Source organism: Sceloporus occidentalis, unplaced genomic scaffold (assembly GCF_023333645.1).
Source record: "Sceloporus occidentalis isolate IW3139 unplaced genomic scaffold, rSceOcc1.0.p SCAF_3, whole genome shotgun sequence".
Classification (NCBI taxonomy): Eukaryota; Metazoa; Chordata; class Lepidosauria; order Squamata; family Phrynosomatidae; genus Sceloporus; species Sceloporus occidentalis.
In genome coordinates this window covers 43,411,479-43,426,151 of record NW_028316983.1, presented here as the reverse complement: position 1 = coordinate 43,426,151, position 14,673 = coordinate 43,411,479, and the positions used below count along the sequence as shown (strand labels likewise).

The 14,673-nt window shown below is 47.3% G+C and overlaps 1 protein-coding gene across 1 annotated transcript in view; it reads left to right on the top strand.

Annotated features, from left to right (window-relative positions):
- The first annotated feature begins 9,793 nt into the window (after positions 1-9,793).
- IPO9 (importin 9) overlaps positions 9,794-14,673 on the top strand; it is a 61,397-nt gene continuing 56,517 nt past the window's right edge. Inside the window, exon 1 of the mRNA XM_089514221.1 lies at positions 9,794-9,978. Coding sequence (XP_089370347.1) covers positions 9,831-9,978 — 148 coding nt within the window. The 5' untranslated portion in view covers positions 9,794-9,830. The remainder of the gene's footprint in view (positions 9,979-14,673) is intronic.

Here is a 14,673-nt window from a genome sequence, read left to right as displayed (position 1 = left end):
ACATTGTCAGAAATTTACAATTACATTATATAAAACAACAACAATAACAATTCCAAGCTAGCAGCAATTGTAACAACGGTGAGGGGGAGAGGGATCACAACAGGGCTATTGGGGGTATGCCTGTTTGAAAAGATACGTTTTCAGCCCTTTTTTAAATTGGGCTAGGGAGGGGGTCGAGCGGAGCTCATCGGGGATCGAGTTCCAGAGCTTAGGGGCCGAAGTGGAAAAGGCCCTTTGTGTAGTGATGGCTCATCTAGCATCTGGAACTCTTAGGAGATGTTTATCACCCAATCTGAGAGTGCAGGGCAGATTATATGGAGAGAGGCGGTCCTCTAAGTACCCTGGGCCCAAGCCATTTAGGGCTTTATAGGTGATAACCAACACCTTGTATTGTGCCCGGAAGCGAACAGGCAGCCAATGTAGATCTTTAAGTACCGGTGTTATATGGCTGGCCCTGGAAGATCCAGTGACCAGCCTTGCTGCCATATTCTGGACCAGTTGAAGCTTCCGGGTTTGGTACAAGGGTTGCCCCATGTAAAGCGCATTGCAGAAATCCAAACGAGAGGTTACCAGAGCGTGTACCAATGTTTCAAGGTCCCCCCGGCCCAGGTAGGGTCGCAGCTGGCGTATCAACTGAAGCTGATAACAGGTACTCCTGACCATCGCATCCACCTGAGATGTAAGGTGAAGCGATGAGTCCAGGAGCACCCCCAGACTGCGAACAGAGTCCTTCAGGGGAAGTGTGACCCCGTCTAGGACAGGTGGACCTGGGGAACCTATCGCAAGTACTTCTGTTTTCTCTGGATTCAGTCTGAGTCTGTTTTCCCTCATCCAGCCCATTACTGAGTCCAGACAAGCATCAAGAGGAGCGATGCCATCCCTGGTCACTGCATCAGTCGGAGACACAGAGAAATGTCGGGGATGCTTTGATTGAGATTTCCTGTATGGCAGGGGGTTGGACTGGATGGCCCTTGTGGTCTTTTCCAACTCTATGATTCTATGATTCTATTCTAGGCCCAATCTATAAAGAGTATTCAGAGGCATAGCCATGTTAGTCTGGAATATCAGTATGCAAAGGTATCGTATAACCTTTGAGACTGAGTGAAAAAAGTTGTAGCATTAGCTTTTGTAGATTTAGGTCCAAAACACACTACAGAAATAATCCAGTTTGAGACTGCTTCAACTGCCCTGACTCAATACTAGGGAATCTTGTAGTTTGTTGTGGCACCAGAGCTCTCTGATAGTGAAGGCTACATGTCTCAAAAAACCTAGTTCCCAGGATTCCCTAACATTGAGCCAGGACAGTGGAAGCCATCTCAGTGTGTTTTGGGTCTTACTCCCTTCCTCAGATACATGGAATGATGCACAGGCACCAGTTCACTCCATGTATCTGATTAATAATTATAATTTGACAAAATCTAAGATTACAACTTCTTTCACTCAATCTCAAAGGTACTATAAGAGTATTTTAAATAAAGGCCAGGCATAATCGAATCTACACAGAAGCCTCAGCTCCAAGCCAAGCTGAGGCTTCTGTGTTTGTGCCTGTGCCTTTACCATCTGGGCAGCAGCTGAGGCAAGGAACTTGGACAGGGGGCGGGGCAAGGCCTCTGAGGCTTCTTCTGCCCTGCTGCATTACCACCAGCCAGCTCCAAGCCAAGCTGAGGCTTCTATGTTTGTGCCTGTGCCTGCTGCTGCTGCTGCTGGAGCTGCTGTGTGTTTGCCGGGCGGCTCCCTGGGCTTGGCAGAAGACCTGCGCAACTGCGCACCAGCTCAGGGAAGCCGCCTTTGGACTTTGCCATCTAGGGCTCCAGCAAGCGAGCCAGGACTGCGGGGGGACTAGGAAAACCTGGGGAAGGCGGGGAGAGGGGCGTGCCGGTGGCAGCGGCGTGCTCAAAAGCCAGCCTGTCTGGTCTCCTCCCCCGTCCTGCCTCCGTCTGCCTCCCAAAGGACTGTTGCTGCTGCTGCTGGAGCTGCTGTGTGTTTGCTGGGTGGCTCCCTGGGCTTGGCTGAAGACCTGCGCAACTGCGCACCAGCTCAGGGAAGCCGCCTTCGGACTTTGCCATCTAGGGCTCCAGCAAGCGAGCCAGGACTGCGGGGGGACTAGGAAAACCTGGGGAAGGCGGGGAGAGGGGCGTGCTGGTGGCAGTGGCGTGCTCAAAAGCCAGCCTGTCTGGTCTCCTCCCCCGTCCCGCCTCCGTCTGCCTCCCAAAGGACTGTTGTTGCTGCTGCTGGAGCTGCTGTGTGTTTGCTGGGTGGCTCCCTGGGCTTGGCTGAAGACCTGCGCAACTGCGCACCAGCTCAGGGAAGCCGCCTTTGGACTTTGCCATCTAGGGCTCCAGCAAGCGAGCCAGGACTGCGGGGGGACTAGGAACACCTGGGGAAGGCGGGGAGAGGGGCGTGCTGGTGGCAGTGGCGTGCTCAAAAGCCAGCCTGTCTGGTCTCCTCCCCCGTCCCGCCTCCGTCTGCCTCCCAAAGGACTGTTGCTGCTGCTGCGGGAGCTGCTGTGTGTTTGCCGGGTGGCACCCTGGGCTTGGCTGAAGACCTGTGCAACTGCGCACCAGCTCAGGGAAGCCGCCTTCGGACTTTGCCATCCTCACAGTTGCGCAGTTGCGCATTTGCACAGTCCCGGTGGGGAGGGAGGGCGGTATGAGAGGTGTGCTCCTTGCTAGGGTTGCAGCAGTGGAGAGCTATTGTGTAACTCTTCCACTGCTGTCTTGTACGGTAAAGGAGGGAGAGGGTTATGGATAAGGGGCATGTTATGGCTGGAGGGGAAGGTGATGGTAGGTACGAGCGGGGCTTCTATTGGAGTAGTGTGGGGCAAGGGAGGTATGGTGGTAGGAAGATGGAGAAGCGTTACAGGGGAAGACGAAATTGATGTGTAATATCTATCTCGCCTTCCTTCCACCTTCCTAACCAAAGAGGCCTGAGGGTCAATCCACCCATACCACAAACCCTGTCTCTGTTCCTGTACAATGCCAGGTTTGTGAAGAACAAGTCCCACATTATATATGATCTGTTGGAGGATAAGAACAGCGACCTGGCTTGGGCCTGGAGGTGAAGCTGTGTGGGCACAGGCCCTCCCTGCCGGGTTCTCAGTTAAGGACCAGTCCAGGTTAGGTGGGCGGGGGAGAGGAGTTGCCTTGATCTATAAGAACACCCTTCCTCTAACCAGGAACCATGTCTGACAAACCTCTTTTATCAAGTGTATTTACCTGACCCTAAAGGCCAGAGACAGTCTGGGGATTCTGTTGGTCTACCGGCCACCCCGTGCGCTAACAGATTCCCTGGCCGAGCTGACACAGCTGGTCTCGGAGCTGGTGTTGGAGTCCCCCAGGCTTCTTGTCCTGGGGGACCTCAACATCCCCCTTGTGGCCAGCCATAATCCATCCGGTACGGCTCGGGAGTTCATGGATTCCATGACTGCCATGGGCCTGTCTCAACTGGTCATGGGGCCGACGCATCCTGCGGGTAATACACTCGATATGGTCTTTAGTACGGATATGGAAAGTCCGTGGGCGGAAGTAACTAACATTTCCACCCTGTCATGGATGGACCATTTCCTGGTGGAGGCAAAAATCAAGGCATCTACCTAGATCCCTCCCGGGGGTGGCGGACCTACTAGAATGGTCCACCCTCGAAGGCTGATGGAACCCAAAAGGTTCCAAGAAGCCCTAGAGGGGTATATGGTTGGATGTGATGGCGATTCTGTTGATGCCCTGACTACCATCTGGGACACTGATCTCTCCAAGGCTATACACAGTATTGCTCTCAAGCGTCCTCTCAGGCCTGCTTCCAAAAAACAGCCCTGGTATAATGAAGGTCTCCGGGCAAGGAAGCGGGTCCTGCGACGACTAGAGCGCAAATGGCGGAGACATCAGGACTTAGCCGACAAGGCACTCCTAGCCTCTCTTTTAGATGACTATGGAGGGGCGATAGACGCAACAAAGAATTCGTTCTATGCTGCGCGTATCGCGTCCGCGGAGTCGCGTCCAGCAGAGCTGTTCAGAGTAGTGAGGGAACTTACGCAGCTTCCCTCCTCTCTGAACCCTATTTTGGAACCATCCAAGGCCTGCTGTGACCAATTTAACAACTTCTTCGCGGATAAAACCTCTCGGATAAAGGCTGATCTCGACGCCATTACTGGGTCAGAATCCGGTGTCGAGGCCTCCAGAGCTTCCATGGACTCTATTGTACTGGATCATTTTGAGTCTGTAAGTACCGAGGATGTGGACAAGATCCTTAGAAGCATAAGGAAGACAACCTGCTCTCTTGATCCCTGTCCCTCATGGCTGGCGGCTCAGGGGTGTGTGGGTGTAACCACCTTGTTACACCAAATTATTAATACATCACTCAGGGATGGGCAATTTCCAACCAGCTTGAAATTGGCCGTAGTGAAACCGCTGATCAAAAAGCCCTCCCTTGACCCCCTGATGCATAGTAATTATTGGCCCGTTTCGCTATTGCCATTTTTGGGAAAGGTGATCGAGAGGGTGGTTGCACTCCAGCTTCAATTGATCTTGGATGATACTGATTATCTAGACCCATTTCAAACTGGGTTCCGGGCGGGCTATGGAGTTGAGACTGCCATGGTCGCCTTGGTCGATGATCTCCGTCTGGGCATGGACAGGGGTAGCATGTCCCTGTTAGTGCTCTTGGACATCTCAGCGGCTTTCGATACCATCGACCATGGTATCCTTCTGGAACGCCTAAGAGAGTTAGGAATTGGGGGCATTGCGCTCCAGTGGTTCCGTTCCTACCTCTCGGGCAGGTTCCAAATGGTGCAGCTGGGAGATGTGTGCTCCGATAAGAGGGCACTTACATCTGGTGTCCCTCAAGGAGCCATTCTGTCTCCCATGCTATTTAACATTTACATGAAACCACTGGGAGAGATCATCCGGAGACACGGGGCGCTGTGTTATCAGTACTTCTTTTAAAAGATCACATTTTAACCAAATCTTTACTCTGTATATGTAAATACATTTAAGTTGTCTGAGAGAGTTTGTTCCACTGTCGAACAGCCCTGACTGTCAGGAAGTTCCTCCTAATGTTGAGGTGGAATCTCTTTTCCTGGAGCTTGCATCCATTGCTCTGGGTCCTGTTCTCTGGAGCAGCGGAAAACAAGCTTGCTCCCTCCTCAATATGACATCCCTTGCCTGGTTCAAGCAAAACTAAAGCTAGTGTTTAGAAACTGATAATGGGCTGTAGTATCATTTATACAGCCTCTCATCTCTTGCCTCCATTTTAATATTAGTTTGAAAAGAACATATCTAAAACTTCAAGTTGTTATCAGTGAAACAATTCTTAAACCAGGTGAGGCTTTTGTCCTTGTTGTATATCTGAATAAATCCTAAGAAATAAATACACCATACTTGCTCGTAATTAATATTTATATCAAATAATATCCTCCTATGTCTTGATGCAATGTATCTCATTTGTTCATGGTGTTTTCTGGTAAGATGGGCCAAGATCCTGCTTAATGCCAGTAGAGCAGAAAGTCACAAACGCAGGCAAGAGGAGGAGGAGAATAAGAAGGTGGCAGTTTTCAGGACACCCATATATAAACAGGAGGAGAAGGAGGTGGTGGTGATGTGCTAAGGTGTACACTGACGATAGTGACAGGAGGAGAGGAGAAAAAATGGTGACAGCCAGTGGCGTCACTAGGGTTGGTGTCACCTGGTGTGGTAACTCATGGTGTCACACACACACCATTGACCTCCCATTTCACACCATACAGAATCCTTAGTAACGCTTTTTTTTGCACTAATGGTACACATAGATCATAATTCCCATATACCACTGAATGTAATGCTAATAGTTGTGACATAAACAACTAGGAAAATTAAAATTATACATTCAGATTACATTATGTAGAACCTAGCAAACTTAAAATTATACCTTCAAATTACAATAGCATACACACAACTTAAATGTATTTACATATACAGATTAAAGATTTGGTTAAAATGTGATGTTTTAAAAGAATTAAAATTTGAATTTCAATTTTTAAATTAAATTTTGAAATTTTAATTTAAAAAATTCTAGGGCCTCTCCTTTCTCCTCCCACTGAGCTTCGACCCACTCCCACCATCTCTTAAAGCATTATAAGGGAAGCAGATGAATGCCACATCTCATTTCTACTAAAAGGTAGGTGTTTGAGGAGCAGAGGTGTCACCTCCCCCACCCCTGCACTGCCCTAGTGACAGCTGCACTGGCAATAAGAAGAAGGAAGTTGAATATCTCTCTCCAGATGTTGACTCCAATTCAGCTCTGATGAAGTCCTTGGAGTCAATGCACTTTGGAAGGAATGACCAGAAAAATCAGCTATGCTATGGGTGCAGGGAATTTTCTTTGGAACTAAGTGTGCAGGTGGCTCTATGGAACTGATCTCTGACAGCAAGTACCTGCTGGGTGGCTTCTGCTAACAGTGAGCACATACAAAAAGCAGGTGGCTGAGATTGCCCATCACCATTAAACAGTGCTGCTATTTCACTTGTGTAAATCAGTTTTTCAGGGAATGTTAAAAGATCCTAACTGCTGGTGCTAATTTGTTGCATGACACTACAGGTGGTCCTCCACATATGTGGCTTTTACCTTTGCAGATTTGATTATTTGCAGTTTGGATTAATATGTTCTCTCTAGGAATATCTAGGTCCTCCAGCGCAACTCTGCCAGAAGTTGAGCATAGAGTTGTGCTGGAGAACCTAGATGTTCCCAGAGAAAACACTTCTCTAGGCATTTTTAGGTCCTCCTGCAAGATTCCATGATCAACCTCTGGCAGATGTTGACCATACAGTTTCATTGGAGGAGATTCCTGGAGAGGTCTCTCAGGTAAAAAGAATAGTGATTTTTTATTTGTGGTTTTTCCACATTCATAGGTGTCCTTCAGCCCTAATCCTAGCCAATGTGAAGGGACCACTGTAGTATTCTAGTACTAGAAAGGTAAAGGTAAGGGTTCTCCTTTGACATGAATGTCTAGTCGTGACCAACTGTAGGAGGTGGTGGTCATGTCTGTTACTAAGCTGAAGAGCCAGCGTTGTCTGAGGACTGCTCTGGTGGTCATGTGGCCAGCATGACTGCACTGAATGCTGTTACCTTCCCACTGAAGTGGTACCCATTTATCTACTTGCATTTGCGTGCTTTCAAACTGCTACTTTGGCAGAAAGAAGCTGGGACTAGTGACAGGAGCTCACCCGCTCATGCAGCACTTGGGTCTTGAACTGCCAACCATCTGATCTTCCAGTCAGCATCTTAACCACTAAGCCCCTGCATCCCTTCTACTACCTTACTTTATAGCTCCAATGTAAATATTTTCATATTTCTAAACCTTCAAAAAAAAAGATGAATTAATCTATTGAAGGCAATGAACAATGCAGAATATACATACAAGAAAACAATCTAAAAAATTAAATAACCATCAAGATACTATCATCATTTAAAACACAGCAATACATTGCCATCCTACCAATCATAGTGATGGTCATGAGTAAATATATATAGATTTATTACGATCAACTGATCAAACATAAAAAAGCTTTAACCTATTCATAGACTGGAGCGCGGGGGATTTACTAAATGACCAAAATTCTGCCAAATGCCTAAAACCATAACAAGCTGGTGCTTGGTAATATTTCAGACAAATTGTTGTTCCCAGTTAGGTTTAAGGCTATGTTCATTCTTTTGCAACACTTGGCACTCAAGTTTATCTGGTTGTTCTACTACATGCACTGAACTAGCACCGTTTATGTTACTGCCATATGGAATTTATGTGCTTACAACTTTGACTTACAGCAATCCTCTCCTAGGTTTTTTTTAAACATTTCTTCCAAGGGGTTTTGCCACTACCTTCTTCAAAGCACAAGATAATGTGACCTGACCCAGGTCACCCCAGTGTGCTCCATGGCTGAGCAGAGATTCAAATCCTGGTTTCACAGAGTCCTAGTCCAACACTCAAACCACTCCATCACACTATCTCTCGCGTTATGCAGTATGTTTATCCCTAACGTCTTTCCTTATTAGTGGGCAGTCTTTACAATGGGGCTGAGCTCTCCTTCCAGTACAGGGACGTCAAGCAATCTGGAAAAGAAAGAAATAAAAACTATTTGCCGGATTTCTTGTACTTAATGACAAAGGATAGCCCATCCCAACACATTAAAAATGTTGAAAAAATAGCAGTTGCTGCCCTAATCTTTAAAACATGAAAAAAGAGGACCCAAATAATTACTGTCTAGTCAGACTGACACCAGTATCAGGAAACATGCTAGAGCAGATCATTAAGCATGAAGTCTGTAAGCACTTAGCAAGGAATGCTGTGACCGTGAAAAGTCAGCATGGGTTTCTCAAAAACAAGTCATGCCAGACATAACTCTTTTATAGTCACAAATTTGGTAGAGAAAGGGAATGCTGTGGATGTATCTGTATCTTGATTTCAGTAAGACCTTTGATATCCCCTATGATATCCTTGCAGAAAAGCTAGTAAAATGTGGGCTTGGCAATGCAACCGTTAGAAGGATTTGTAGCTGGTTGACTAACCAAACCCAAGGGGTGCTCAGCAATGGTTCCACTTCATGCTAGAGAAAACTGACTAGCAGGGTGCCACAGAGAGGGTTTTGTCCTGGGCCCAGTGCTGCTCAACATCTTTATCAACAGTTTGGAAGAAAGAATAGAGGGCATGCTTACCAAATTTGCAGGCGATACCAAATTAGGAGTAGCTAATACCCTCCCTATAGGAGCGGATCAACATTCAAAGTGGCCTAAATAGACTAGAAATCTGGGCCCAAACTAGTAAAATTAATTTCAACACGGAGAAATGTAAGGTACTGCATTTAGGCAGAGGAAAAAGTGAAATTCCCAGATATAGGACGGGGGACACCTGGCTTGATGGCAGAAGATGAGAAAAGGATCTAGGAGTCTTAGTGGACCATGGGCTGGATGTGAGTCTACAGAGTGATGCGGCAGCCAAGAAAGCCAATGCAATTCTACGCTGCATCAACATGACTATAGTGACTAGATGGAGGGAAGTCATAGTGCCACTCTATTCTGCTTCACCTGGAATATTGTGTCCAGTTCTGGGCACAATTCAAAAAGGATGTTGGGGAGCTGGAGTGTGTCCAAAGGATGAAGGGTCTGGAAACTATGCCTTGTGAGGAGCTGTTTAGAGAACTGGGGATGTTTAGCCTGGAGAAGAGAAGGTTCACAAATGGTAGGACAGCCCTGCCTAAATATCTGAAGGGATGTCATGTTGAGGAGGGAGCAAGCTTGTTTTCTGCTGCTCCAGAGACTAGGAGCCAAAGGAATGGATGCAAGCTGCAGGAAAGGAGATTCCAGCTCAACATCAGGAAGGGCTTCCTGACAGAGAGAGCTGCTCCGCAGAGGAAAACGCTGCCTCAGAAAATGGCGGAGTCTCCCTTTTGGAGGCCCTCTCTACGAACTCTTCCATCAGAGTGCTTTGCTTTTCTTTCTGCCCACAACAAACTCCAGCTCCCAGAATTCCACAGCCTGGAGCCAGAGAAGCGCCAAAAGGGGTGGCTTCTGCAGTGTGGACTCACGCAGCCCAAGCGGAGCCTTGAAAGAGAGGAGAAGGCCTCTAGGCCGCGCTTCCTTCTTCTGCCGCGCACTGCCCTCCAGGGGCCGACAGGGGGCGCTCGCCCAGAAGGCCTCCTCCCGGCAGAGCTGCCCGGCGACGCTCTTGCTGCGCAGGCGCCTCCTCCTCCTCCTCCTCCTCCTCCTCCTCGTCGTCGCGTGGCGGCCTTTGGCGCGCGGCAGAAGAGGCGGCGCTGAGGCCCATCCGGAGCCGGAGCCGGAGCCATCCTTGCTGGCGCCTGCCTGGGATGTCGGGGCCCCTGCCGGGCTCCCTGGGGCCCGTGGCTCAGGGGCTGAAGGAGGCGCTGGTGGAGACCCTGAACGGCATCCTCTGCCCGGTGCAAGGGGTGCGCGCCGCCGCCGAGGAGCAGGTCAAGGTCCTGGAAGTGACCGAGGGTGAGCTCCCCCCCCAGGCCCCGGCGCCCTCCTTTCCCCGGACTCCCCCTCCAGGAGGAGGCCCCTCATGTCCTCCATTTTGAGCAGCACGGGTTTGCGTTGATATGAGTGTCTGGATCCCAGGGTGGCCAGACACGCCCTCCATCCGCCTCCTTCCGCCCAGGAGGAAGGTGCTTTGAGGGAGAGTTCCTGCATGGCACTCTAGGACTCCATGACTTCCCAACTGGCCTCCATTTTGAGCATCACTCAGCAGCATGGCAGTGTCCTTTCTAGCCCCGGGTGACCAAAACGCCTCCTCCTTTTCCCGGACAGACCCTCCATCCCAGCCTCCTTCTGCCCAGGAGCAATTCCCCATGTCCTCCCACTGTGAGCATCACTCAGCAGCATGGGTTCATGTTTATAGGAGTGTCCTTTTAGCTTTTCTTTTGGTCAGGTCCTCCTTTTTTCTTGAGTCAAGTATATATGGTCTATAGCTGAGTGCTAAAGTGAGGATTTGTTGTTGTTGTTGTTGTTGTTGTTGTTGTGTGTCTTCAAGTCCTTCCCAATTCATAGCAACCTCGAGATGAACCTGTCACACTTTTTGTGGCGTCTTTGCCATTGCCATCCTCTGATGCCAAGATCTGTGCCTTGCCCAAGATCTCCCAATGGGCTTCCATGGCTGAGCTGCGATTCAGACCCTGGTCTCCAGAGTCATGGTCTAACGCTCAAACCATGGCGCCATGCTGGGGATAGCCCCCCTGCCCTTACATTCCTGGTCTCCATGTCTGGATGTAAGAGCTGGACAGTGAAGAAAATGGGCATGAAGAAAATAGTTTGAGGTTGGTGCTGGAGAAGAGTGCCAAAGGCAGCCAGAAAGACAAAGCAATGGCTTCCTGAACAGATCAGGTCTGTCTTACTTTGGCCACATTATGAGAAGGAAGAAACAGTAATGCTAGGGAAGGTGGAGGGAAGTAGAAAGAGGAAAGCCGCACGCTGGATGGAGGAGGGCCTTGGTATGGGACCAGCACTCTTTGGCATGGAAGGCTAAGAGCCATGTAAGCCTACAAAAGCCAGGTCCCATCGGATGGAGCTACAGCAGTTAAAGTGGTGTCAAACTGCATTATTTCTACAGTGAAGATGCGCCCTGGGAAGCCAGCATTCATCAGTTTGTGTTGATCCCAGTGAGATCTGGGGGAAGGTACCATTCTTCCGTGGGATGGGAGAGTGATCTGATCTTCCTCAAGGGTGTGTCCGCACTGCAGAAATAAAGCTGACATCCCTCTAACTGCCATGCCATCCCCGCATCGTCACAGACGCTAGGCTTGCTCTCCGGACCGCGCTGCTTTCCTCTCAGGTGGTGCAGAACAAGCTAAGGTCGGTTATGAGGAATAAAGTGTGCCTCGCCTATGTGTCTTGCAGATGCTTTTCTAGGAAGCCACTTAAAGGGTCCTAGAGTACCAGATTTTAAAAGGTTGGGGACATCATTGTACTGAGGAAGATAATGGTATCTCTATAGAAATTTCAAGTGTGAATTACCTAAAGCATGAGGATAGTTTGTGTCTTTTTTAGTATACAGCGGGGAAGCCAGTGTGGTGGTTTGCGTATTGGAGTATGGGTCTGAAAGACTAGGGTTCAGAATCCTTATATAGCCATAGAAACCTGTTGGGTGACCCTGCGCAGGTCATATTTTCAGTATAGGGGAAAGGCAACAAAGAAGTCCTCTATATACTGGTAAATCTTCCACCAAAACCCTCTAGAACAAGGTCACCATAAGTCAGAATTTACTTGAAGGCACATAGCAACTAATTGATTAGGGTGTGTGTGTGTGTGTGGTTGGTGTTTAATATGGTTATGAAGGGTATTACAGAATGGTTGACCTTGAATGGTTTGTTAAAATGTGTCCAAAAAGAAAGAGCTAGCAGTGTCAGTTGCCCTGCCTGTAACAGGTCCACTTTCACCAAGGCTTGCCATGAGATATGGCCATCAGGAGTTGCATGTCAGGACTGCAGAAACTATCGGTGCTTGTTCTTCTCTCTTTAATGTCTACATTTTACTGTTTAAGGGTGCTCTTATGAGTGGGATTGATGCAGCAAGCTTCTGTTTAAGATAGAATGGTGTAAGGTAGAATTCTTCAATATGATGTGTTCCAGATTTGTTGGATACAGTGAAATTGTAGCCTAGTACATCTGGAGGCCAGCAGGTTGAGAAAGCCTGTTACAGTATTGGAAGTTGCAGTCATTTCTTGGTAAAACCAGTTCTATCCATTTTTAGAGTTACTGCATTTGCTTCTCACTATGTATGGAAACAAAAATATTCTTAGTATTGCTATTACTTATGGTATGTGCAGAGTTAACACCCTTTTCCCAAAGAAAAATGTATATAGGGGAGATTTTATGCAGATCTTTTAAATACATTTTTAATTAGCAAATGGAATTTCAGTCTTTTGTCTTTTCTTCTTCCTTTCCCAAAGTATCCTAAATGACTAATGAAGAGGGAGCAGAAACCTGTTGAAATAGCAAGCAATACTGTGTGGGTGGTCAAGATTGATGCTGGGTCATCATGGTGCAAAAATGTCATAAAGGCTGGTGGAGTTGTGGTTAAAAAGAGAGCCATGCCATTTTCAGAAGCAGGTCATGACCCATTTAGTACTTCTGTGATACTGTGCTTGTTTCAAAGGGATGTCCCAATATTTCTTTATATTTATTCTCTACTTCCTGTTGTGGTTAAATATGCATAAATATTGTAAAACAACAACAAGCAAAGCATCACAGAAGTGCTAAACTGTTATGACCTGCTTTTGAAAATGACCACAGCTCTGTCTTTTTAAACAGTTTGATGATGTCACTTCAAGGGAATCTTCTTTTATACTTTTAGTTTAATCCCTTTCCCAGAGCGCTTCCTCACAGTTCATGAACTTCTAAGTGTAATGCAATTTCACTGAAGGTACTCTAGAATACAAAAGTGGATTTCATTGCTGGGTTGTTGGGAGAGGCAGAACATTTAATTTAACCAAAGGGACAATTACATAATTTTGAAATAGCAATATGTATTGGAAAAGAACAAAGGAATTGCTTTGACTCTTTGGTAGGCTTTGAAAAGTCCCTAAAAGGGCTATCAGGTGACATTCCAGAATATGTCATATGGTTTACTTTCTAAGACAGTGGTCACCAAACTTTTTCAGGCTACTACACCTTTCCTCTTGGACAACAACTGTAGTGCCTCCCCCAACATGTATTTCCTGATATAAGGTCTGCTGTTTACTGCAAATTCAAAAGAGCCAATCTCAATCGCTGTTCCCATTATACCCAGTCACCATGGGAGCAGCGACTGAGCAGCAACTGAGAAGCCTCTCATCCATACTGGCCCTGCGGCAAAGGCCACTGTGGGCAAGAGGCCAGCTGCTCAGTTGTTGCTCCAAGGTGACCCAATGAGGAAAGACTCTCTATTATTCTTTGTCAGAGCGGAGAGTGGAGCAGCTGATATGTGTAGGAGTTACGGAGGCCACATGGTCTGGACTGGAAACTGGTATGGATGGGGAAGAGGAGAGATTTTAACTACAGGAGCTGCTTCAGGGTGAAGAAATTTCCAAGAATCGATCCCAGATACTCCTCCCCCTCCTTCTCAAGAGAGGTACCTTCCCCACACAGTTTAAATTGTTTCCTCCCTCCAAACACAAACATTTTTTCACATTTTTCTTCTGCCGCCTCTTTTCTCAACCTCTCCAATGAGAGAAGGCAGGAGCAGCAGTGCAACTCCAGCCTGCCAGCCAAGTCCCAGCAAAGCTCACAAGGCATAAGCAGGGTCCCAAATTTGAAAGATCTCTTTTGCTGCAGCGTTTCCCCTGTTGCCATGTTCTCTGATTCCTAACTCCAGTCAGTCAGTCTGTCCCAAAATGGTGACACTCCAAGCCACAGAAGCAATGCCCTGTGACCAAGCCTCACAAGAGTTTCCCAATCATATGCACCGCTACTAGCTAAGAGAGTGAGCTCACGCGGGCAGGAGACAACACTTCACAAAGTAATCAGTAAGGCTGTGCAATGGTTTTAAAGGACCCTGAAAAGAAGTTTCATGTAACCTTCGTCTCCACTGATTTCCCTCTTTCTTTCAGTACTTTGACTGAAAGCCCCCTGCTTCCCCATTATTCTCACTTCCCCCTGCTTCCCCTTTCCACTGGTGGGGGGGAGTACTGCCCACTTTGAGAATCAATGATGATGATGATGATGATGATATATTTATTTATATCCCACCTCTCCCATTTGTTCTAAGATAAGGATTACATTTTATATTTTCTTTGTATCCTGTGCCATTTTATCTGTACTTACTGCATCTACAATACTTACAGATTTCTTTCCTAGTTGGTATTTTTAAGGAATGCTGGATTAAAATGAGCTAGTCTCTCATTCTCTTTTTGCCTTCCACATGTCCACACACCAACTACAGAAGCACCACATCTCTTAACATATTTCTAGTAGAATTCAGATACGTAGCTGTGTTAGCCTGAAATATTAGTACACAAAGAGATCTTGTAGCACCTTTGAGACTAACTGTGAAGAAGTTGTAGCATGAGCTTCATAGATTTGGTGTACTTCCTCAGATGCATACAGAGTGAACTGATGCCCAGGAAGGACCTTTATAGATTGTATAAATAAGACCTTGGGAACAAATCACTTCTACTTTTCGCTTGGTCTTTCAAGATGCAATAGTGTGGTGCTGTAA